Genomic DNA, 27,207 nt, shown 5'->3' with positions numbered 1-27,207 from the left:
TCATTAGCTTTAATATTTGAGAAATATATTATATACATATATATAATTTGTATTGGTGTTTGGTTTTTGACAGACATTGATGGAAAAAAGAAGAATCCAATAAAATCTATTTGATGTGAACTTAAGTGCGTTGTATCAAAATCACCAACAGTTTTTAACGACATAAGAGAAGAAAAATAAGGTGATGATTTGTTTGTTTATACCTATTTTTCATTTTCAAATTTGATATTTTTTTGCCAAAAGAAATCAAACCATTCATAAGTTCAGAAGGTTTAGATAAACCAATAATATAATGTTAATATTTCATTGAGTCCACTATAAATGTCCTATATTCATAACTCTATTCCTTGTGGAGAGTGGAGTTAATAATGCAAATAACCAAGTACCACCCTCCCCCCTTTTTTTTCCTTTCACTAAGTTCGAATATGTACTTTTTAAAAAATATATATATACATGTATATACCATATATTGTTGGAATATTGGCCAGTTCATTACTTTTTAAAATATGCATATTGGCCAGTTCAAAAAATTGTTTTAGGTAGTTGTGTTGTTGTTTTATTCTCCACTTTTTATTGACAAACATTTACAAGGAAAAAACGAAGCAATTTCGTTATGAGCCCATCCACCCAATCTCCAAGTTTTGTGGTTGGACTATTTTGTATCCATTCAATTGGGCTTTTATTGTCATCGTCACTTGTTGTTGTCTTTTATCAATGAGGCTGTCCGAGCCCCTTTTTTTTTTGTTTTTTTAATAATTACATAAGGCACTATTTTTTTAAAATATTTACATTTTTTAGTTCAAAAATATTTTTTTTATATTTTTACGGTTTTTCAAAAAAAAATAACACAAAAACAACATAAAATCAACAAGAAAACTACATAAAAGTAACATGAAAATAACAACAAAAAAATAACATACAGATAACAAAAAATCAACAACAAATTAGCAAGATTACAACATAAAAAGACCGTATTTTCTATAAATAAAATAAAAAAAATCGTAAAAATACTTAAAATTCTGTGAAACTGTATTTTTGTAAATTTTTTGTTGTTTTTACGTTTTTGTGAAATAATACCTTTTTTTAGCAATATATCAATATATCTTACCTATATATATAAATATCTATATAACATTTTTTGTTGTGTTTTTTTAACAGAATATATCTTATATAAGGTGACATTTGGTTGGGAAGAATAAAAATATAGAAATAGGAACGGGAATGAGAATAGGAATGGAATAAAATTTAAAATACATAAAAAAATTAATTCTTACATTGGAATGGTATTTCCTTTCTTTTTAAAATAATAGAATATTCTAAAAAGGTACGCTATATTTATTTATATATACTAAAATAATTAATAATTGAGCCAACAGTCGCGTGGTATAACTTGGATGAAGTGGAGCCGTTTGAGTCGTCACAAGAGTATTGGAGGCCTTGGTTTTCGCAATCTCCGGGATTACAATCTGTCACTTCTTGGAAAACAAGCTTGGCGGCTGCTACAAGGGGCTGATACGCTGGTTAGTCGTGTGTACAAGGCTCGCTACTATCCTCATAGCTCAATGTTAAGTGCTCCTCTTGGTGCCAACCCGAGTTACATATGGCGTAGCATTCATGAATCTCAGAGTTTAATTCTTGCTGGTGCAAAAATCAGAGTGGGAGTGGGAGATATTGAAGTACTGAATATCCCATGGTTAGCTGATGATATCAATCCGTTTGTTACATCTACTCACCCTGTTCTTGCACATAGCAGAGTGCGCCAATTAATGAGCCCAAATGGTCAATGTTGGGATGTTGAATTGGTGAGGGATTTATTTAACCAAAGAGATGCTTCTGTTATTATGAGTACTCCAATTAATGTTGGAAGGGGTGATAATTATTATTGGAAACATGAGCACTCAGGTTTTTACACAGTGAAGAGTGCATACAAGGCTATTCAAATGGATAAAGGTAATTGGGGTCATGAAATGGAGGATTTAGTGTGGAAAAGGCTTTGGAAAATCAAGATTCCACCTAAAGTTCTGCATTTTATGTGGAAGGCTCTCACTCAATGTTTGCCTACTCGAACGCAGCTCCAAACGAAGCATGTGGATGTCCCTGCTGCTTGTGTTTTCTGTCACTCTAGTGCTGAATCCATCAGCCATGTTCTTCTTGAGTGTCAATTCGCACAAAGCTGCTGGAATCGGGCGGCCGTGTGCACTGCTACTGCTGCTGTCGGATCAGATTTCTCTCTCTGGTTCGAGTCCCTGCTGCACAGAGGTCGGGTAGGAATGGTTGAGGAAGGTTCTATGGTGGCTTGGTCCATTTGGAAAGCTAGAAATGAGCTACTTTGGAAGAACAAGACCCGTACAGCTGCTGAAGTTGTTTCCCATGCACGTTCAGTCCTTGATCAATGGTGTTATGCTCAGTCCAATCGGTTTGAACCCTTGATGGTGTCCAAAAATAATCATCACAAGGAGGAGCATTGGTCTCAACCCGAAGCTAATAAAATCAAGGTGAATGTTGACGGTGTAATTTTTCAAAGTACGGGATCGTATGGTGTTGGAATAGTAGCTCGAGATAGTAATGGTCAGTTGATTGAAGCATCTACTATTCTAAGGGTGGGGAATGTTCAATCGACAACTGTGGAAGCTTTTGGGATCAAGGAAGCTTTGAGCTGGATCAAGGGTAAACAATGGTCTAATGTAGTTGTTGAAACCGATTCCCTTGTGTCAGTTCAAGCTCTTTCTAGTTCAGTTTTTATGCCTTCTGTTTTTGGTTTGTTAATTTCCGATTGTAAACGTTTGTTAGATTGTTTGTGTGATGTGTCTGTTACATTTGTGTCGCGATCTGCTAACAAAACCGCTCATTGTCTTGCTCGCGGTTCTTGTTATTGGTCTGATTGCATCTTTAATGTCAGCAATATCCCTAATGCTGTACATTCTTCTATAATGGCCGATTTGGCTATTATAAGTTAATGAAGTTTCACCTTCTATTCAAAAAAAAAAAAAAATAATTAATAATTGAGGACTGATAAACAGTGTACTGAGTTACTTGAAACAGTTAGTTGTGCCACTTGTATTAGCTGTCATGTTTTTCTATTATTTCTTTTCTTGATCAAAGCCTTGTAACTAACTCTGTAAGCATCTCTCTATAAATAGTAAAGCTCCATTCAAGACTTGCTAACTTTTTCAAAGTCTTGTGATTCAATCTCTAACTGTGTCCTTGTAGATTTGCATAAATTAGTTTTCTGGTTTTACATGATATCAGGAAGCGCTTTGACCAACGTCGATCATGAATCCTCGTCACCCTAAACCTATTGCTCAAACCTTTGTTGCTGTAACTCCGGATGCTCTGCCAATTCAGTAATGGAATCCATTTCAGAATTCTCTGAATTCATCTCTTATTATTCGATTAGATCGAACCAACTTTCTTGCATGGAAATCGCAAGTAATTCCCACTGTCATTGGGCATGGCCTTGATGACATTCTTCTCAATAGTGTTGTCCCTGTTCGAACTCCGTCAATGGAGTTGTCAATCCAGAATTCACCACCTAGCAACGAAAAGATCAATTCTTACTGAGTTGTCTTCGATCTTCAATGTCAGAGACGATTCTTGGATCTCTGGCTCAGTATAACTCCTCCTTCGACGCTTAGCGTGCCCTGGAGCAAAAATTTGTCAGTCAGTCCAAGGCTAGATTGCATCAAATCAAATCTCAGATCTCAAAAATTAGGAAAGGTAATCTTTCAATCTCTGATTACTGTGACAAAGTGAAACTTCTTGCTGATTCTTTGTCCACGGCTGGTCATCCTCTTGATAACAGTGATCTCATAATGCACATGCTTAACACATTGGGACCTGAGTATGATATTGTGGTTGTTCATGTTACAAGTTTGTGGATAATCTTTCATTAGAATCTATAAAATCTTTATTGTTAACCTATGTAAGCAGGCTTGGAAGATATTACTCTATTGGAGACTCTAATTCCAACATCTCAACAAATCTTAGTATCCACAATACAAGATCCAACACAAGAAATGGCTATTGCACATAAGCAAATCAAGGTCGTGGGTATCCTTCCAACAATCGTGCTCAGGGTCATCCCTATGGTAAAGGCAATCCATCAATTCCACGATTACTCTGTCAAGTTTGTCACAAAGATGGACACACGGATGATGTCTGTCATTACAGATTCGACAAAGCCTTTGTCACACTCAAGATTAATGACTTTAAGGTCTTTCTTGCTTAAATTGATGAGCAAGATGATTAATAGGTTTACTCTAGTTCAGCATTACTAGAGTTTGTGGAAGATTATGATTGGTATGCTAACACAGGTGCAACCAATCATATAGCACAGGGCATGGAACATCTTGAATCTAAAATTCCATATTTAGGTTCTGATACTCTTACTGTTGGAAATGGCAAAGACTCGCTATTAGTCATATTGGTAACTATTCAATCCCCTTTTCTAATTCATCTTTACATTTAAATAATGTCCTTAAAGTTCCCACTATAACTAAAAATCTTATTAGTGTCTTTAAGTTAACAGCAGAAAATAATGTTTTCTTAGAATTTCACTCCAAATATTAGTTTGTTAAGGCCAAAATCACAAGGAGAGTGCTACTCAAGAAGAGGCTTAAAAATGGTCTCTACATGTTGTCTCACAGTTCTTTCCCTTCTAAGGTTCAGCTTGAGTGTCATCTAGTCACCAAGCAATCAAACTCTAAGTCAAGTTGTACTGTTTCATCTGCAAACAATCAAGAATTTGTACAACCTTCTATTTTTAGTTCATCTTAATATAATAAGAGTACTATTAATACAGTCTCTTCCTCTTGTACTGGTTTACCAATTAATAAAAATAATGTTTGTACATTGTCTATTGCTCATAATTCTGCATTATTTCTTGCTCAAAAATTTGATATAAATTTATGGCACTCAAAACTTGGCCATCCTGCTCCTGAAATCTTAGCTAAGATTCTAGCTACCTTACATATTCCAAGCAACCTAAGAAACCTAAAGTTTTGTAGGCAAAAAAGGCAAAAGCCATAAACTACCATCTTCTATCTCTGAGTCTAGGGCCTCTCAACCTTTAGAATTGGTCCACACAGACTTGTGGGGACCATCTCATATAGCATCTAAAGAAAGGCATAGGTACTACATTCATTTCATAGACGATTTTTGCAAATTTACATGGATCTTTTCGTTGTCTGCAAAATCTCAAGCCTATAGAACCTTTCTACAGTTTAAAGTTCTTGCTGAAAAAGAATTTGATGATCTCCCTATTAAGCCTGTTCAATCAGATTGGGGAGGTGAATATAGGTCTCTAGCTTCCTTTCTAACTTAACATGGAGTCCATTTTCAACATCCTTGCCCATGACCATGAACAAAATGGTCGAGCTGAAAGGAAACATCGTCATATTATAGAAACTAGGCTTACTTTATTCCAAAATGGTCGACCATAATAGGTCCACTAACTTTATTCCAATGAATAAGTGAACGATATTTCCTTTTCCTAAAACATTTTGTACGGTGCCACATCAACAGTACTCTGATAACTATTATTGTATGAAAACTTAATCAGAGGGAGATGCTTATTTCAAGAACCTTCAAATCTATTATACATACTCGTTACAGACTCTCAGGATTTGGATATAAATTTTAAATCTCAATCTGAGATAATTACTTTCAGAGCATCACAGGGTCGAACTATTTCCTTGACAAATAGATTAGCACACTAATCTGCCATAAATATATTCCACTATGATAAAGATACTGTATTGATCTTATATATCTTAGTTACTCCCGAGTATAAAGAGTATGGTGTAGTATAAAATTCATTTAGAACCTCCTATTTAATATCCTTATCTGACTGATACACCAACCTTGTCTTTATATCATAAAATTCCTTTAAACGAAATTAAAAAGTCATTTTCCAATCCGGTTCCAAGCCTTTCCTTGTACTTCTAAAGTTCAGAGTCACTCTGCTGGGCCACTTTATTTCTTTCCAACATATTAAACTACAATGTAATATTAACAAGTTCTCCTATTATGAACTCAATCCCTATTCTGGTTACATTTCTAGCAACCTTTGGTGAGATCTTTTCGTTTCCAAACTTATCCTAGACCTCTTTGGTTTAAAGTATCCACAACTAATTTTCTTCCCAAAAAGGTAGGGAATCACACTGTTATAATCTTCAATCAGCTTTAACCATCGTCAATGCCTCCTAATTAAATCTTTCCAAATGATAAAATATTGAGGCTCTTATGATTCGTATAAACTTCGTGCTTTTGCCAAACAGGTAAAAGCGCTAAATTCCCAAGGCAGAAGCCACTGCTATCAATTTAATATCATAATTGGAATACTATTATTCACATTTCTTCAATCGTTTAGAAGCACATGCAATAACTCTCCTGGACTGTGTCAAAATACAATTTAATCCTTGTTTAGAAGTATCACATCGAATCATAATTTCTCCTCACTGACTGGCAATGTTAACATTAGTGTAATGGTTAACCTCCATTTCAATTCCTTCGATTTAATTCTACTAAGGGCGTAGACAACCCTCAACAAATATTCTATAGCATCCTGTTAGTTCCAGAAAATCTCTAACCTTTAGAGTAAAGTTGGGGTCAACAAAACTCGCGTTTCTTATATTTAGCATAAAACTTATGCTTCTAGAAATATTACAGCACTATATAAAGATGTCTCTCATATGTCTCCTTTGAATCGAAAGAAATCATAATACCATTAATGAGGACAACTACAGAGTCATCGATACGAAAAACTATTTTGGGAATATCATTCTTTCGAGTCTTCAACTGGAAATAACCAGATTGAAGACCGATCCTAGAGAAGACAATCCTGCCTTAAAATTGTTCAATAGCATCTATCCTTGACAAGGATACTTATTCTTCACCGTTAATTGATTTAATCTCCCAGCAGTCATTACACACTCATAAAGTTTCGTCCTTCTTCCTCACAAATAAAACTAGCGTACTCTAGAATAAAATACTCAAACTAGCAATTTCAAGCCTAACATTTCCTACAACGAAATCTTTACCCTTTCAATTCTACAGTTACCATCCAATTCAGAACTTTAGATACAGGTTTTACCCCCAATATCAACTCAATTAAGAGTCAATTTCCTGCTTTATCAATAACCTTGGTGGCTCTTCTGAAAAGGCATCTAGAAACCCTTGGACCACAAGATTTTGTCTCTGTCCCACCGATGTTCCCTTTGTAATATTTATCACACTAACTGAAAGGTTGGTACATCCATCCCATAATAAACCTTCTACCTTAAATATCGTGATTAATGGATTTTGGGACCTTTAAACCTAGCCCAAGAACACAAATGGGTCCTCACCTTTTTGTATCAATAATTGCCACCTTTCTTTCACAATCGATGTTTGCACTATACTTTACTGGTCAATCCAATCCCCAACAGTACCTTAAATTCTCCTACTAAAACCCATAACTGGTGGGTTATTAATATTTTTCCCTTGAGTTCATTAGGGTTAACACCCTTTACCTGATCCAACATTGGACATTTACTTTCATAAATCTCTCCTTATATTATTTCTTTTGTGATCTAGTTCTTGCACCCTTAGCAGAAAGGGTTAGCTCAACCACCTGCGCATAAGGTCAGACAACTTTTAGCTGTTTAGCCACTATATCCACATTCTAAGTGATATACTTGTTCCACATTAAAGTCTTCCTAGCGGCCTTAGCAGCCGCTTCATTAAAACAAAACTTTACCAATCGATCCATCTTAGTGTCATCCTCCATCACCACGCTGCACGGGATCAACTATGTAAGTTCTACAACCTTGCCACTCAGGTAATCTCTTACCTCATGGCATACATTTGCTCCTAGTCTTATGGTAGTGGAAAATTCGTACTCATACTACAACCTCCGAGCCTGGTAAGCTCGCCATTATTCTTACTAGATCGGTCCAGGTACATCTTCCAGTACACTCGCGACCATTTCTTTCCATCATTAACATCTTTCAAACCAGAATAAATGCTAATATGTATTACCACATATACATAAACATATATAACAATTTTATCATAACTTATCATGTTTCTCTAACAGCTTACACATTTCAAATAAGCAGGCAATTCAAACAATCAATAAATAGTCTATTAATCAACTAACAATTAACACTTACTAAGCCATGAGTCGAACGAGTCTTTGCAGCCAATGTACATATCGAGCCAGTCTTCAGGATCATTAAACCTTGGTCGTTCTGATACCATGTTGTAATGTCCTGACCCTCAGGGACGCCACATGTGTGCTTTTACAAACTTATTTCTTTCTAATCTATTAGTTTGGAAAAAGTGTGGTTTAATTAAAAACTTTTTGATTAAGTTGAAATAAAACTTTCATACTTATTACACCATAATACGGGGATCCCCTGTTTATAAAATTCTTTTACAATAGGTTACAAAATCACTATTACAAAAATTAAAGTTACATTTCCAAACATAGAAAAGAAGTCGATCCTGCTTCCCGAATGCTAAGACACCACGACTGATATGTACATTGCTCGGAGACCTTTGACTCATGGTCGAACGCAGCTTCTAACTTTTTTACCTGCACCATGAAGCACCCGTGAGTCACAATGACTCAGCAAGAAAAGCTACTAATTAGACATCATGGAAAGTGCTAGCATATTTCATTACAATATAGTATTCGTACCAATAGGTCATACATATTCAATGTACATATACAACTTAATGTTTATGCAAGCACACTTATTACATAATAAAGAATATTTATAGCTATTCATAATCAACAATCTCAGTGTTTCATAAAGCACCCTAATCATACATCATTATAAACACTCACTTTCAGTGCTTCATAAAGCACACTAATTCATATATTACCATAACCATATAATCTCAGTGCTTCATAAAGCACTCTAATCTTACATTCCTATAAACATGTATTCTTACCTCCTGTTAGTCATTGAGACTCTGCAAGAAAAGTGACTAAATTCATAAGTAGTATAAAATTCGTATAGTCACACTATAACAAAACATATTTGATTATCACTCATCACATAATAACATGCTTCATCAATTTCATAATATTGTAATCACACAATCTGGGTACTTCATAAAGTACCTCTACCACTCGTTAACCACGAGCTACGTATGTCACTATCGTTGCCTGATACAGTGAACGATAAGTAAAAAACTTATCCGCAGTTTCAGGAGTAATTACTCATAACAGTAATGACCGTATCTTTTTTTATTCACAATAACGGTAATAATTGTCCTTCCCCTCGATCATAATCGAGTCACAAACGATAATAATCATTTCTCATCATTATCTCGATTATACTCGAGTCACAAACGATAATAATCATCCCTTATCATCACCTTAATCACGGTCGAGTCATAACAATTATATATCATTATTCTCGATTATAATCGAGTCACAACAAATACATATCGGGATCTCGATCATAATCGAGACTATAACAATCATATCATTAACCATAAACAGTGCTTAATACTTTTCTTACCTCAAGTCCAAAGTCAGGTATGCGAGCTGGCCTGAGTGGAACGATGCTCGACGATCTTGGTTCCAATGTCACGACAAAAGTAAATCAATAAGGGTCTATTCCAAAATACTGTCTAAAACTTGTATAAAATAACCTAGGGTTTTCTATCGAATCTTATGGTGAAAATACCCTAAAACAAAATACATCTTTTGGCTCTAATCTATGACTCATACGGTAGAGCTCTTCATAAGCTTCGAAACTGTATATAGAATGTCTAAAACGGACTACCGAGTGAAAAGTTATGGCTAAAATACAAAAATCGACGATTCCTAAAAATTGACCATCCAGAATTTCGGTTCACTACTGCAGAAACTCGAAAATTTCAGATTTTTAAAGTCCCAAAACTTGCTCCAAACCTAACCAATTGTTCCCAAACTTCACAGAACAGTTCAATAACATAAAAATAAGGTATTCAAATCATCAATTCACCACAATTCATCAAATTATGCAAAACACCATGTTAGAACCAAAAATCAAGTTCTTAAACCAAAATTCCAACTCTAATTCTAACAGCCACAACAATCACATAACCTATGCACAAGGATTCCCTAATTCAATCCTATAAACACAATCTAAAATTAATTTAACACCACAGTTCTGAAATCTATAAAACCTAACCCAAAACTCAATTCATACATCAAGAAAATCAATTAAGAAAAGCTAGAGAACTTACCCCTCAACTTAGAGAACTTCAATTCTTGATCAAACTTTCTAAGAACTGATTGAAATTTAAGGAACATAAATAAAACCCAAGTTATTAATCAGCCCACACCTACTAGAAAACCACATAAAAACAAATTAGGGTTTTTACCCCTCTTCCTAAAACTTAAGCTATAGAATAACCAAATCAATAACTTAGAACTCTAAATTAGTCCAGTATATTTCCAAATGAATCCATTTTATTTTGTCGTGACATCTTTGACCACTCCGTCGAGTTCCCACAGTCGCCGGGCTTGAAAATATTTTATTTCAAAAATGGTATTTACTATACCCACTTAATCTAATAAAATCTCCGTAATTAATAAATTACGCTTTATTTATTCACATATTAATTTTTCTCTAATTATCACACAATTAGCCTAAGTAAGATCACAATCTTACCCTAACATTAATTCTATTACATATTCAATAAAATATATCCAATTAATTATCATAATAATTTTTCGGGATATTACATGATGGCTCAATAGACAAATTCAAATCTAGACTAGTGGCAAAAGGGTATTCTCAAACTCTAGGGATAGACTACATAGAAACTTTTAGTCTTGTAGTTAAGCCAACTACTGTGAGGACACTGCTAACCTTGGCTATTTTACACAATTGGGACATCACTCAGCTTGATGTCTCCAATGCATTTCTCAATGGCACACTCAAAGAATCAGTCTTTATGAATCAGCCACCTGGTTTTATTAATCTTGAGTACCCTACACATGTGTGCAAATTGAACAAAACCATTTATGGCCTTAAACAAGCTCCTAGAGCTTGGAATGAAAAACTCAAATCAACACTTGGTAGTAAAGGTTTTACCTGTTCTCGATCAAATAACTCACAGTTCTTTTCAGGATCTGGTGACAAGCAAATTCTATTACTTGTATATGTTGATGACATATTGGTTACAAGTCCTAATAAGTCCTTAATATCAAGTCTCATTCGAGATCTCAACAATGAGTTTAATGTCAAAGATCTGGGGCCCCTTCACTACATTTTGGGCGTGGAAATTCAAAGAAACAAACCTGGAATATATGCACTTATCCCAATCCAAATACATAGCTGAACTACTCAGCAAAATCAAAATGGATGGAGCAAAACTAAGTCCTAGCCCCACAAGTTCAACTCACAAATTGTCTTTAATAAGCTAAGTCAATTCTTCCATTCTCCTAAAACCACACATCGGGATGCCTGGAAAAGGTTATTTAGGTATTTGAAGGATATAATTCATGAGGGAATGTTCATACAACCAACTGCAAGAATGGATCTCCAAGCTTACTTAGATGCTGACTGGGACTGTTGCTAAAATTTATAAACACTCACAAGTATACGCAATCAAGTAGTAAACTCACACAGGTGAGGTCGAACCACAGGGAATTGGATTAACTACTACTAAACTATACCTATAATTCTATTTGGCAAATCGTAGAGAATTTTGATTTAAAAGAATTAAAGATATTCAAAAAACTTATAACACAGTTAGAGTTTAAGCAAGATGAGATAATAGGGAGGAGAATCCTGTTGTTATTTACCCAAATCGTTAATGCCTAATTGCTATCCTATTCTTGAAGTGAATGACAGATTATAAAGTAACCTAGCTCTTTTCAGATCTTCTAGGTTCTAAGTCACATGTTATCTAATTAATTCCTTAATTAAACTAACATGAAATCAACATTAGGTAATAATCTACTTGTCACATAAGTCATGTGAATACTCTCGTTTCACATAGAACATCGATTATCCAAATTTTAGCATTCTCAATTCTCACTTTTTCAGATTTTGAATTGAGATCATAAAGCATGCACAAGGTGATCAATCTTAAACATGAAATTAAACACAAATTAAGATAATTTCACAAACAAGAATGAAGGAATGGCAATTAAACATTAACTAGGCAAAACATTAAACAACAATCATCATCCTCCCTAAATGGGAAATTTAGTTCAGAAATAAATCCATAACCATTCCTATAACAATATTCAACATAAAGAAATTAAAGAGGAATAAAGAAAGAAACTGTTGGTGGATTGATTCTGGATCTTCACTTTGATTTCTTCTGCTCTTCCTGCCGCTCTCTGCTGTGTTTTAGGGTTCCAAATCGCTTCCTTTGACTTCTAATCGCAGTTTTCTATTTATAACTAATTTTTAGAGTTTATCGGACAAAAATACCCCTGACCGTACGGACGCTCGCCGCGGCCAAAAGTGGTCTCGCCGTGGCCAAAAGTGCATCAAAAGTCCACGTTTTTGCCCAGACTTTCTAGCCGCGGCCATGGAAATCTCGCCGCGGCGAGATGGAATTTTCAGCTTCGACATCTTTTAGTAAAATGGGCATAACTTTCTCATACAAACTCCAAATGGGCTGATTCAAGATGCGTTGGAAAGATAAGAAAGAGATCTAAAACTTTTATGTTTTGACTTCTTCCAAAATATGACCAGAACATAGTCGAATTCAGGCTTGAATTTTCAGCTTTATTCTCTTTCAAAATTTTCTCTATTTTATAGATCACTGTTTTCCGAAATTTGTCCAATTTCTACATCCCATGTGTAGAAACCTGAAATCAAAGAAAACAAGCGTAATTATATTCCAAAAATAATAATAAAGAAGAAAAACAACTATAAAATGTGACCCAAAACTTAGGCTAAAAATAGCCTAACAAATTCCCCCAAACTGAATCTTTACTCGCCCCCGAGTAAAGCTAAAACTCAACTAAACTAAAAAAAAAAACAATGCAATAGATAACTAAACCTTCCAATGATTGAACTACCACTACCACCTGCACAACTTCAAGCAAATCAATAACCAGAATTTCAACTCAATAACTCTAAGAACTAACTTGGATGCACCATTTAGAAGTAAGCAATTCATACAGACACAAAACATTGCATTTGACATTCATATCACAACCATTCTACACTTTTCGACATTCCCCTAACCCATGTTCAATAAGTTTGGATGACATACCTCTCTCCACTAATATTTATAATTTTTGCTCGGAATGAATAGGTCTTTTTCGGTTATATTAGCATGGCTTAGGTAAATGGGTAGATAAAAAAGTCATTTAAGCTACATTATACCATAAGCACAATTATACCAAACAAGCACCCACGTATTTTTTTCTTTTTCATATACCCCAAAGAAGATAGTAAGAGATTGCATATTTTTTTCCTATGTGCCTACCCCATTGTTCACAATTGATTCTCAAGAAGAAATTATCACATTTTCTTTTTTTTTTTCTCTTTTGTCTTCTTTCTTTTTACAATAGAGGCACAACACATAACAGCTATTATTTTTTTTTTTCAATCTCTTACTTTCAAAATTATTCCCCACTTACAACACCTCATTCCCCCCAAACTTGATTAAAAACTTATGGCATAATAAGGTACGTTGAGAATGAAAGTAGTTAAAGATAACAAATTAAGCTTAGTTAAGTGGTAATTTTTTTTTTTTTTTTTGAAATAGGCTAAGGCTCAACTTTGGGTATACTAAGGATAAAACTTTTTAGGTAGGCTTGAAAGGCTCAATCGATCCAAAGAAAACTTTCCTAAATCACATTCCAAACAAAAATCAACAAGAATTTCGCTTCAAGAGAGTATGTCAAACAAATTCTATTCCATGTCAAGCCAACATTCCACAATCCAACTAGAACACAAGTAATATGCGTCAAAAATAAATGTTTTACATCTACATGAACAACCTTCTAATACACATCCAATTTAAATCAAAAAGTTATGAGTCAAGCACACAATTAAGATTTTAATAAATTGCACAAGTGAATAACAGTAGTTCAATCAATATTCCAGCTCAGATATCAACACACGACACTAAAAAAAACTAACTAAACGAAAAAAAAAAAACTGAAAAAAAAAAAAAACTGAAATAAACTGAAAGAAAAAAATTAAGTCTCTCCCCCCAAACTAAAGATGCACATTGTCCCCAATGTGTGAAAATAAAACTGTGTTGAGAGAAACTTACCTGAGCCCCATTAGAAGGAGTTTGGTGGACCCTTTTCATCCAAAAGAGCCCTCGTACTAAATGAAGAAAATTTACCACCAATAGTGTTGATTTCAGAGTTTTGCACAAGAGTAAGATCACCTTCAGAACTACCACACATCAATCTTTTCCAACGACGCTGAATCGTTCGAAGTCGCTCTTTAGGCTTTGCTTTCTTCTTATCAGCTTTAACAAAAGAACCTTTCACCATCTCAATCTTGCAACAGGTAGGAATGTCGGTTGGGGTAAAAACATTAAAACTGACCTCTTCATCTTGCACTCGCAACTTTAACTCCCCCTTTTGAAAATCTATTAATGCTCGGCCCGTGGCTAAGAATGGTCTTCCCAAAATAATGGGAATAGTTGAATCTTCCTTCATATCAAGAATTAGGAAATCAACAGGGAAGATAAACTTACCAACCTTCACCAGTACATCTTCAATTATCCCACGAGGATGAGTCAAAGAACGATCTGCCAGTTGTAGAGTCACTGTTGTAGGCTTTGCTTTTCCCAATCCTAGCCTTTTGAAGACAGACAATGGCATTAGATTAATGCTTGCTCCCAGATCACATAGAGCTTTAGTTTCCACTGAACCCCCTATAGAGCATGGAATATTGAAACTACCCAGATCTTTAAGCTTGGGCGGTAGTTTCTTTTGCAAAATGGCGCTACAGTCCTCAGTTAATGCCACTGTTTCATAGTCTTCCATTTTTCTCTTCTTAGACAATATCTCCTTCATGAACTTCACATAACGGGGCATTTGTTCCAAGGCTTCAGCAAAAGGAATGTTGATGTGTAGTCTTTTGAAGACCTCTAGAAATTTTGTAAACTGCTTGTCTAGATTGGTCTTTCGGAGTCTCTGAGGATAAGGTATCTTCACATGATGATCAATACTGATTGGTGGAGACTGTTGTGGTGGTGCAGGGCTATCAGTAGCTTTCTTTTCCTTTGGTGCCTGTGTCTGTGCCTATTGATCCTGAACCCCATCTTCAACTGGTTGCTTGCCACTAGGTCCTTCATAACTCTTTCCACTCCTCAAGGAAATTGCTTTACATTGCTCTTTTCCTTTTGCCTCACTAGTGCTAGGTGAATTTTCTTGAGCTTGTTTTGCCACTTGAGTAGCCAATTGTTCCATCTGAGTTTCTAGAGTTTTAATAGAGGCTCTAGTCTCCATCATGAATTGGAGCAATAAATCAGCTTGGATATTGGAGCTTCCACTAGGACTTTGTTGTTGGTTTTGTTGGGGCTGATTTCTCTGCTGGTAGAACCCCTGTTGGTTGTGCCCATAATTATTATTTTGGGAGTAGTTCCCAATGGCTTTTGCTTGATCCATTGGCAAATTATCCACATCTACTTGACAATCTAAAAAGTGATGGTTGCCTCCACATATCTCACAAATAACTTGGGCTTGTTTAGCTTGCCCTGCAATCAGCTTTGTCAAGGCCTCAACCTGAGCTGTCAACTTTGTGATGGCATCAACCTCTAGCACACCAGCTACTTTCTTAGTTTGACTCCTTTCAGTTAGCCACTGCTGATTGTTTAGAGCCATCTACTCCAATAGATCGTAAGCCTCATTAGCACTCTTTCTCATAAGAGCTCCACCAGTTGCCGCATCTATCAGAGTTCTAGTGTTACCAACCAACCCGTTGTAGAAATTGTGAACCAGCATCCACTTCTCTATACCGTGATGAGGGCACTTTCTGATCAGATCTTTAAACCTTTCCCAAGCCTCATGGAGAGATTCATTATCTTGTTGGCAGAAGTTGTTTATTTCTCCTTGCAGCTTTGCAGACTTTGCTGGAGGGAAGAATTTAGACAGAAATTTTGTTGCTAAGTCTGTCCATGTTGCTATAGAATTTGGTGGCAAGGAGATCAACCAACTCTTGGCTCGCTCTCTCAGTGAGAATGGAAACAGTCTCAAACGGATGGCGTCATCACTAACCCCATTGACTTTGAAGGTCTGACATAACTCCATGAAGTTCGATAGATGCAGATTGGGGTCTTCAGAAGGGAGTCCACCAAACTGGACTGAAGACTCCACCATTTGTAGTATGGCAGGCTTGATTTCGAAGTTGTTAGCATCCACTGCCGGTGGCCTAACGCATGATTGAACCCCCGTAAGAGTTGGGAGGATATAATCTCTCAAGATGCGGCCATTAGCTTGACCTTCAACGACACCTCCATTATTACCGTTGTTGCCTCCATTATTCGCAGCATTAGCGTTGTCAGCCATGATTTCTGGTGTTTCAGCAGGTGCTGAAACTCTCTCTTGCCTTTTGTTCCTCCTGTTTCTCCTACAAGTTTTCTCGATTTCAGGGTCGACGGGTAATACAACTGCTTGCCCTTGGCGGCGCATGCACTCAAGATACCTGAAATAGATAAAAGCAACTTTGCAAGAGACAGGTTAGAAATTTAGCAAGAGAAATAAACCAAAGTAGAAGTTAGTATAATTTTGTGTAATATCAATCTTTATACAATTCCCCGGCAACGGCGCCAAAAACTTGTTGCTAAAATTTATAAACACTACGCAAGTATACGCAATCAAGTAGTAAACTCACACAGGTGAGGTCGAACCACAGGGAATTGGATTAACTACTACTAAACTATACCTATAATTCTATTTGGCAAATCGTAGAGAATTTTGATTTAAAAGAATTAAAGATATTCAAAAAACTTATAACACAGTTAGAGTTTAAGCAAGATGAGATAATAGGGAGGAGAATCCTGTTGTTATTTACCCAAATCGTTAATGCCTAATTGCTATCCTATTCTTGAAGTGAATGACAGATTATAAAGTAACCTAGCTCTTTTCAGATCTTCTAGGTTCTAAGTCACATGTTATCTAATTAATTCCTTAATTAAACTAACATGAAATCAACATTAGGTAATAATCTACTTGTCACATAAGTCATGTGAATACTCTCGTTTCACATAGAACATCGATTATCCAAATTTTAGCATTCTCAATTCTCATTTTTTAGATTTCGAATTGAGATCATAAAGCATGCACAAGGTGATCAATCTTAAACATGAAATTAAACACAAATTAAGATAATTTCACAAACAAGAATGAAGGAATGGCAATTAAACATTAACTAGGCAAAACATTAAACAACAATCATCATCCTCCCTAAATGGGAAATTTAGTTCAGAAATAAATCCATAACCATTCCTATAACAATATTCAACATAAAGAAATTAAAGAGGAATAAAGAAAGAAATTGTTGGTGGATTGATTCTGGATCTTCACTTTGATTTCTTCTGCTCTTCCTGCCGCTCTCTGCTGTGTTTTAGGGTTCCAAATCGCTTCCTTTGACTTCTAATCGCAGTTTTCTATTTATAACTAATTTTTAGAGTTTATCGAACAAAAATACCCCTGACCGTACGGACACTCGCCGCGGCCAAAAGTGCATCAAAAAACCACGTTTCTGCCCAGACTTTCTAGCCGCGGCCATGGAAATCTCGCCGCGGCGAGATGGAATTTTCAGCTTCGACATCTTTTAGTAAAATGGGCATAACTTTCTCATACGAACTCCAAATGGGCTGATTCAAGATGAGTTGGAAAGATAAGAAAGAGATCTAAAACTTTTATGTTTTGACTTCTTCCAAAATATGACCAGAACATAGTCGAATTTAGGATTGAATTTTCAGCTTTATTCTCTTTCAAAATTTTCTCTATTTTATAGATCACTGTTTTCCGAAATTTGTCCAATTTCTACATCCCAAGTGTAGAAACCTGAAATCAAAGAAAACAAGCGTAATTTTATTCCAAAAATAATAATAAAGAAGAAAAACAACTATAAAATGTGACCCAAAACTTAGGCTAAAAATAGCCTAACAGGGACATAAAATCAACTGGTGGTTATGCTATATTTCTTGGTGAAAATTTAATCTCCTGGTCAGCTAAGAAGCAATAAGTAGTTGCTCGATCAAGCACTGAGAGTGAATTTCGTGCTTTGACAAATACTGCTGCATAGGTGAACTGGATCTACCATTTACTCAAAGAAATTCAGGTTTCTCTTCTAGCATGCCCAATCATTTGGGTTGAGAACTAAAGTACAACATCACTTGCAGCTAATCCTGTGTTTAATGCACGGTCTAAACATATAGAAATCGATCAACATTTTATTAGAGATCAACTGTTGGCCAAGACATTAAAAGTTCATTATGTTCCATCTATTGACCAAATAACTGACATCCTTACCAAGTGTCTCTCAACTGATTGTTTTCACTACCTCAAAGACAAGCTCAAAGTGTGTCCCTCACTATTTCACTTGAGGGTGGATGATAAACAGTATACTGAGTTAGTTGAAACAGTTAGTTGTTAGTTAGTTGTGCCACTTGTATTAGCTGTCATCTTTTTCTGTTATTTCTTTTCTTAATCAAAGCCTTGTAACTAACTCTGTAATCATCTCTCTATAAATAGTAAAGCTCCATTCAAGACTTGCTAACTTTTGCAAAGTCTTGTGATTCAATCTCTAATTGTGTCCTTGTAGATTTGCATAGATAAATTCTCTGGTTTGGCAAGGACTAATTAATAATAACTTTTATAATATATTTCTTAAAAAAAGACTAAATATATTGAAAGTATTTCTAATGAATTGTCAACAAAGTATTGGATACTATAAATTTATACTAATCAAGAGAAGATAAAGACTCAAAATACAAAAATTTCAATGTAAACTCTATTGAATAAGTAAAACAAGAAGAAGTTGTTAAATCTTCATCTTAGATTATAAATAACATATAACTAATTTTATAAAAATTAGAATAAGAACATTATCCATGTAATATTTTTAAATGATTAAACATCTCATCTTATAAAATATATAATAAAATTTAGAAATAATATTTCTATTATTAAATCAAATATTTTAAATAAAATAATTAAGCAAACCAAAAAATATATATGTACAAGGTGCCTTGCATGTAGTTGTCGCCTAGTATATATATATAAAAGAAAAGAATGAGACAGTGACGTGACAACCCAAAATTAGTTCAAATAGGTCTATGTATTCTCTCCTTAATTCTTGATTCTTGTGACCTCCATTAAAAAAAATCTATGAGGGACGATTTCTTTAAAGGTTAGTCGACACTTTGAGTCCATCTTTGCGTTATTTGTCTGTTGAGATTAACAAAAAAGGAGAGTAGTAAGTTTCAATTTTTGGTTTGTGTGTTTAACTCTGGACCCTTTTTTCATGGGAACTTAAGTTTGGTTTATGTGTTAAACTTTTGTTAAAATTAGTATTGTATTTTGTGTTAATGATGTGCTTTTCAAGAGGGGTTTATTTCTGTGATTTTGCTAACTTTGTGTTGCAAGTATTTGAAAATTAAAAAATATTTTAATTTTCTAAAGTGCCAAAGGGGGAGATTGTATTGTTAGGCCATTTTTTTGGTAATTTAGTTGTCAAAATATTATTTAATTTATTTGTGAATTAAAATGTTTATCTTGTGTTAATTTCGTGGCTTTGATTGCTCTTTTTCTTTGAAACTTTTATTTACAATTGTTATTTTTTGTTTAGCAAACATGTCATACAAGAGAAGAAAATCTCTTTATGAAAAGTTGTCTATTTTTAGAAAAATTGACTTTTGCTTTCTCTAATTGTTAATCTCGTTTTCGCTATGTATATAGTAGATGAAATAATCTTTATTTGGCAGGTGTTGAAGACCAAATCGTGATCTTGGTCCTATTTAGAAAGTTTCATGTTTTGTCTTGATCTGCTGCAGCAGAATAGAAACTTGATGCTGCAATTATGGATTTTTTTAGGAAAGTTTTTTACAGTTGTGTAAACGTATTTGTGGTTATCTTTACAATTTCTATGTTCTATAAATAGGACCTAAATAGCACACAAATGTTTCTCACATCTTCTAGTTTCATTTTTTATATTTTCATCTTTATGAGGAGAGAATTTCTTTTGTGAAAACCTAAAGTGTTCAGCTAGGTTTTAGTCTTTATTTATTGTGCTTACACTATTCTTAGAATAGGTTGAAGAACTTCATTGAATACGAGAAGGGTCTTTGGAAATTGGAAGAAGACTTGTCAAAGTCTTACTTCGGGAGAAGGTAAGCACTCACACATCAAAAGACAAAGGAATTTCTAATACTACAAAAATGATTTTTTCTGACGTTTTTAAAACAGTCATTTAAAGTATTCCTGTCAGTTTCTATAACCGTTGCCTATACGACCGTCGTAAAATGGGAAAAATAGGCGACAGTTAAAAACTGTTGCTAATGTGGACTTCCTAACGGTTTAAAACCATCGCCTATAACAGGGTATAGGCGACGATTTTAAACTGTGCCTTATACTATAGACGACTGTGAATATGCATACTGTGCAAACTGGTTGAAAAACTGATTGTGAGATGTCAAAATATTAAAAAAAAAATTAATAAAAAATCTAACAATATTAATATCGTTCTATTTTACACTCTCATAACTCTAAAGATACTAAATAAGTCCTCATAAGCAAAAGATGGTTAGATGGTATATTGATATTTGCATAATTAAATATAAGATCACACATATTTTAATTAACTAATTATTACTATGTCTTGTTAATTATTTACAAGGTAATACATTTAGATAATGGTAAATACTTCTAGTATTAAGCACCGCTAATACTAGATATTGTAGTTAATAGAAAGAAAAATATTAAAAAGCACTAATAATATTTAGTACCTTTCTAAATATTAAAAACAATATAATAATTTTTAAAAAATATTCTAATCAATTGCATAATACATTTAGAAAGTTTTAGCCACTACCACGAAAATACTAACAGAATTACTTTGATTATTCAAAAAAAAAAAAAAACAGAATTACTTTGATTTGAATGAGAAATAAAAGGAAAAAGGAGAGGTTTGACCGTTGTATTGGAGAGTCCAAAGCAGTTGAGCGGTAGCGACAGTAATGATTCGGTTTCAGTGTTTAAATGATATCGGCTGCATATGCTCTAACCCAATAATTCTCTCTAATTACCCGCATTTCCTCTAATCTCTTCCTTCTAACTTCTAACTATTCCTTTTATCATTTTTTAATCTAAAACAATCATCCATAATTCTTCGAAATCTTCCTTCAAAAAAAAAGAAAAAAAATTCTTCCACCTCATAATTATGTTCCCTTGAAAAAAAACGTATCAGTATGTCTACATTTTTATTATATTATTATACTTATAATTTCAACAAAATTCCACAACAGCCAATGGGTTGCCTTTTACTTCTTTTTGGAAAGACCAGTGTACCCTTCTTAATAAGTTGGTGCAGTTTCTAAAAACATCTAGGGCTCATTAGATTGTATTGAATTATTATTATTTAAAATAATATTATGTTTGATATTCACTTATATTAACATATTAATAGATTTAGTAAAATTATACTAACTTTATTATAAATTCGATCCAATCTCGTAACTTTGGATCACAATCTCGAACGAACTTAGGAATTAGATCCAAGATTTGGGATCCAAATCCCAATTCTGGTTTAGAGTTTGGAGTTCAGAATTTGGGTCCAGTGTACGGTGCTTGGGCCTAGGTCTAGGTTTAGGTTTAGAGCCGGGGATTGGGATCGATTTTGGGTGAGGTTCGGGTCAAGTTCTAGTTTCGAGATTGGAGTCCAAATTTAAGTTTAAGTACAATTCTGAATGCAGTTCTAAGTCTAGAGTATCTCTAATCTTAAACTTTTTCTAAATATTATAATACAAGTTTATTTATATATAAAATAATATGGTTCACTCATAATAATTAATACATTATAAAATTTTATGCAAAAGTATTTTTTCTTGTTATTTAATATAATACCACTTTTAAACCCTCTAATAAATCAACCCGAAATCAGTAGATGAGTACGGATTCTTCTTCATCCAAAATTAACTTATAGTTTCAAATTTTACCACCTACACCAAATACTGGTGAGTGCAAATCGATCATTTAAGTTTAAGTAGGTTATAAATGTTATGATTGTTTAAGATTGAAGAAAACAACAACGCTTGAGTACTACATATGTATGTACAGATTACAGTATATATATACTATATGTATATGTACATGTACAAATTACTACTGTCTCCTTTTTTATACGATATGATATGAGAGTCCCCACCAAATGCCATAAACGGAGCTCAGGACAACAATATTAAGACGAGGGCAATAGAGAGATTTTTCATATTTATTTATTTTTATATAAAATGTAAGGTTGAATACAGCGAAGCAATGTTTATGCATCAGACCCACCTCCCACAAATGTATTATATATAATTGTAAATATAATGTGTGTATATAGCAGAGCCAGAAAGAAAGTAGTGCTGATTACAGCAAAGAGAAGAAGAAAAAAATTAATAATAATAATAAAAAGAAACATTGGTCTCTTCTCTCTCTTTGGTCTTTGAGTTTTTATTGGACAAGGTTGAGCCTACTATTGTCGTCGTGGGTGCCCACTACCAGCTTTTTTTTTGTCTTCTACTTTTTTTTTTTCCATAATAATATTATCTGGTCTTTGGTTTATTATTATTGTTATTAGTTGTGTTACTTGTGTATAATATATGATAATAATTTATATTATTATTATCTTTTATTTTTTATATGGGTGATGGTTTCTTTTTCTCTTTCTTAAAAAACAACAAGAACAAGAACAAGTTATAGACAGAAGGTAGGAGGAGGAGGAGGAGAGAACTAGAAGAAGACGAATATTATTATTAATAATTTTTATATTTATTTTTATTATTATTCTTTTCTTTTTATAGATATAGAGTTGATCTTTTATTTTATTTTATTTTTGCAACTCTTCTATGTCTCAACCAAGGCAATTTCAGATGGTTGGTAATAACAATCCGGGACAATTCAGTGACACAACTCTTACCAAAATCTTTGTTGGAGGGTTGGCTTGGGAGACTCAAAGGGAGACCATGAAAAGATATTTTGAACAGTTTGGAGAGATCTTAGAAGCTGTTGTTATTACAGATAAAAACACTGGAAGATCCAAGGGCTATGGCTTTGTAAGCCCATTTCATGTTTCATCATTCTCATAATGTTTTTGTATTTGTATTTGTGATTAAGAAAGATGAGTCTTTCTTCTTCTTTTTTTCATTTTTTTTATTTGGCCTTATATTTTCATAGGTTACTTTTAAGGATCCAGAGGCAGCCATAAGAGCATGTCAAAACCCATCTCCTGTGATTGATGGAAGAAGAGCAAACTGTAACGTTGCCTCTCTTGGTGCACAGAAAACCCGTCCACCAACTCCTCAACATGGTCTGGAATCTCTTATCTTTCTCTTAATTAATTAGATAGATCATATGTTTTAGGCCTAGATCCGATCCAATAATTAAATTTTGTTAACCGATCTAATCCAATTAATTCGAGTCATTTGAATATTCGATTAGATTTGTTTTATTCTTTGTATACATTTCATATATATTTACTAAATTGTTTCGGATTTATCTAATCTTTTAAACTTAGTATTAGTATTTTTAGTATTTTCTTATCAGATCCATAGATCTAATATTTATTAAATTGGATTTGATCCAACCCCCAAAAAATGTCAAATTTTAATCCTAATAATTTTCATGTATACATTAAAAATATTTTTAAGTAGAACAACATAAAATCTCACAACTTCTAAACTAAATTTCCTTCAAAAAAAAATTTAAATTAAATAAAAATACTAATTAATTAATTAGATTGGATATTTCATCCAACATCAAATTTAATTAGATATTCAAAAATAACATTCAATCTCATCATAATTAAATATTCAATATTTGACAATTGATTATGTTAATCCTAATTAAAATTATCACATTTCCATTCTTACAAGCTTCAAAGGATGTCATTATATATTTTTTTTTCTTTTTTCTTATTTTTTGTTCCTGCAGGAGGAGCAGGAAGGTTTAGACCAAGCCCTGGAATAGTGACTCCACCAGCTTATCAAGGCTCAACATCAACATACTTTCACCAACCCACTGCTCAATATTCAATTCCTTACTCAGCTTATGGGTAAGCTAAAACGCTCATAATTATTAACATTAAATCCTCAAATTATTACTATTAGTTTTTTTCTTTCCTAAATTCCCCCTGCTTTTCAGTTTTACTTCAAACATTGATTCATTTATTTCTTGTATGGGGGCTAATTTACAGTTACACCGGGTATTCACAAGACTCCATGTATCCCATGGTAAATACTAATTCATGCTCCTATCATACATTCTTTTCTTTCATTGGATTCCATTATTACAACTTAAAAAGAAAAAAAAAATTGAATTTGCAGAACTATTATGGTGTGTATGGAGGTCAACAATATCCACCATATGTAGCAACCTCTGGGGGTTCTGGGGCAGCTGCTGCCATGTACCCTAATTTCTACCCTTTATATGCTCAATATGCACAGAGTGGCCAAGCTCATCACCCTGGTTTCAATGTGCAATACCCTCAAATGGTACAATACCCGTATTTGCCTCAGCAGTATGGGGATTACGTACAAAAGCTTTGCTCAGCTAACACATGTTTGCTTTTTTAGAACAATAGCTAGGGAAAGTCTTTTTTTTTTATTTTTTGTTATGATCATCATCGTTAAGTAGTGTTTAGCATTAGAAGGATAAGAATCCTATTCATTTTACATTTCTATGCATTGGCATAAGGTAGAAGCTGAATATTGGCTTTAGGTTCTACCTTGCATACCGATTACAATTTTATGCATTGGCATAAGGTAGAAGCTAAATATTGGCTTTGGATTCTACCTTGCATACCGATTACAATTTTATGCATTGGCATATAAGGTAGAAGCTGAATATTGGCTTTGGATTCTACCTTGCATACTGATAACTAGATAATTATTATTATCATTTCCATATTGTACTATGTCTTAGGAAGCAAAAAGCATCCGAGGAGATATACCCTTTGTTTATATTTGTGGTTCAAAAGATTGGTTTTATATCTTTCAACCACATTATTCCTTGTTGGTCAACAAGAGAAAAAGTAAAGAAAAAAGTGGCAAAGCTTGGACAGCTTTGGCCAATAACTTGTAATTTTTTTGTTGGTTAATTATTTATGATTAATTGATAAGTCTTTTAGATAGGATTTTAGTTAGAAGATTAATATATATATATAGTCCTTATTTATTTATTTGATAGCTTAATGGCTTCGTAAGATTTTGGTATGGTATCCAATGGTATCTATTAGAAAAAGAGAAGAAAATAATAATAATAATAATAATAATAATAATAATAATAATAATAATAAGGGTCAAAAACACAAAAGTGGGCATGCCGCAGCCGCATGCGGGTACTATTGCATCATTAGCTTTAATCTTTCAGAATAAGTATATATATATAATTTGTCAGTGTAATGGAGTTTGGTTTTTGACAGACACATAGAAAAAAGAAGAATCCAATAAAATCTATTTTATGTAAACTTATTAAGTGCGTTGTATCTAAAATCACCAACAGTTTTTTAACGACATAAGAGAAGAAAAATAAGGTGATGATTTTTTGTTTATATATTTTTTTTTTTCATTTTCAAATCATATCTTATTTGATATTTTTTGCCAATCAAATCAAACCATTCATCTTTGAATGAGATAAGATCTCGAGGTTTAGATAAACCAATGATATAACATATGTCCCATTGTCCACTACAAATGTCGAGGTTTAAAAAAAATAGTATAATGTTGATATATCATTCAGTCCACTATAAATGTCCCATTCATAACTCTACTTTTTGGAGGGTGGAGTAATAATGCAAAATAAGCAACAATCCTTCCCCCCGAGATTTTCTCTCTAGTCTCTGTGACTTTGAACTATGATTGGTGTGTTATGGTTACTTGTGCTTGGTTGGTTGTGGAACCGAGGAGGAGTGGGAGATTGATGAACAGGGGGTTGTGGATTTTTGGGAGAAGTGCTAAATTGGCAGGGTTATATATAGCCAAGCGTCCAGATAATGGCAACATGTTTCTCACGATCTTTAGTTGTATATGGAAATCTTATGTGGGGTGGTGGAAGGTGAAAATGGAGGTTGAAGATGGGAATCATACATTTGTAAGATTGACCGCATGATCAAATGTTGGGTTAAGATGAGTGGAATTGTCCTTAAAACTTTCAGGAAGAACAATGTTGAGCGTGTATTGGAAATATTTGGATGGAATTCGACAGAACAAGTGTTGTTGAATGGTTATGGGAGTGGAAGGCCTGGATGGAGTGTGGGTTCTTAATTAAGGATGGAAATTGGGTAAAGGAAGAGGAGCCAACCCCCCCAATTGCTTCATAGCGCATAGACAAGCTCAGGCAGCTCTTCACTTGGCAAATGCATTAAACATGGAAGGCGGACTAAATGACGAAAGGCTGCTGTTGGTTGGCACAGGCCCACCCAAAAATAAAATAAATGCATTACACAAAATAAAATTACGCAGTCCTAACTTTAAATACTGGGAAGAGGAAACAGTTACAGACCCTGAGACTAGGAAAGTGGAGGATTGATCTATTTTATGTTTTATTTTAAAATTTTGTTTATTAATTTAATTAGTTTTTCTCAATTAAATGTTGAAAGTTGTTATGTGTCCATTATATCAGTCAAAGTCAAAGATAACAGAAAGATAACAACTAAGAGACTACTATTGCCGCCAAAAAAAAATCTCATTGGCATTAAATTGTAACAATTTGAACTACTTAAGAATTAAGAAAAATGCAAAAAGTGTTTAACATCCTCCTATGTGTCAATATTGCTATTGGTTCAACTAAATATCGGGTCTCATATACTTTAATATATTTACTTTTAAAAAGTATAAGTGTTAGACACTAGTAGTACCTAATAGCAATGCTCATGAATTAATGCCCCAAATTTTCCATTTAAATAAAAGTAACCTTGTAAAGTGAAGATTTAAAAGCAGTAGTAGTGGTCACCATCTATTCAAAGAAATGTTAAACGAACTTATACTAACTAATATTTTTGTGAGATATAATATTATTATTAG

The 27,207-nt window shown here is 33.8% G+C and overlaps 1 protein-coding gene and 1 non-coding gene across 6 annotated transcripts; both read left to right on the top strand.

The window, feature by feature from the left end:
- Nucleotides 1-15,932: 15,932 nt before the first annotated feature.
- Nucleotides 15,933-16,039, top strand: LOC115711759 (small nucleolar RNA R71). The gene has a single exon (XR_004010636.2). It is a non-coding gene; the product is annotated as a small nucleolar RNA R71 (small nucleolar RNA).
- Nucleotides 16,040-22,526: 6,487 nt separating this feature from the next.
- LOC115705573 (uncharacterized) lies at nucleotides 22,527-25,314 on the top strand. 5 transcript variants are annotated; one of them, XM_030632944.2, is made up of 6 exons: nucleotides 22,527-22,651; nucleotides 23,059-23,241; nucleotides 23,363-23,495; nucleotides 24,119-24,239; nucleotides 24,381-24,417; nucleotides 24,511-25,314. In XM_030632944.2, the coding sequence occupies exons 2-6, from the start codon at nucleotides 23,059-23,061 to the stop codon at nucleotides 24,757-24,759; spliced, it is 723 nt and encodes a 240-aa protein (XP_030488804.1). In that variant the 5' UTR covers nucleotides 22,527-22,651; the 3' UTR covers nucleotides 24,760-25,314. The 5 variants fall into 5 exon arrangements, with proteins under 5 accessions (XP_030488804.1, XP_030488800.1, XP_030488803.1 ...); XM_030632943.2 differs by having other exon boundaries at nucleotides 22,553-22,672; XM_030632942.2 differs by lacking the exon at nucleotides 22,527-22,651 and adding an exon at nucleotides 22,739-22,895.
- Nucleotides 25,315-27,207: the final 1,893 nt, after the last annotated feature.

Source organism: Cannabis sativa, chromosome 1 (assembly GCF_029168945.1).
Source record: "Cannabis sativa cultivar Pink pepper isolate KNU-18-1 chromosome 1, ASM2916894v1, whole genome shotgun sequence".
NCBI classification, from domain to species: domain Eukaryota; kingdom Viridiplantae; phylum Streptophyta; class Magnoliopsida; order Rosales; family Cannabaceae; genus Cannabis; species Cannabis sativa.
Note: the sequence above shows the minus strand (reverse complement) of the source record. Positions and strands in the feature narration are given on the sequence as shown.

Bases quoted from the DNA above. Each gene is read 5' to 3' on its own strand.
- LOC115705573 (XM_030632940.2), top strand. From the start codon at position 23,035: ATGTCTCAACCAAGGCAATTTCAGATGGTTGGTAATAACAATCCGGGA. The intron at 23,496-24,118 runs GTCTGGAATCTC...TTGTTCCTGCAG, and splicing joins TCCACCAACTCCTCAACATG to GAGGAGCAGGAAGGTTTAGA. The intron at 24,240-24,380 runs GTAAGCTAAAAC...GCTAATTTACAG, and splicing joins ATTCCTTACTCAGCTTATGG to TTACACCGGGTATTCACAAG.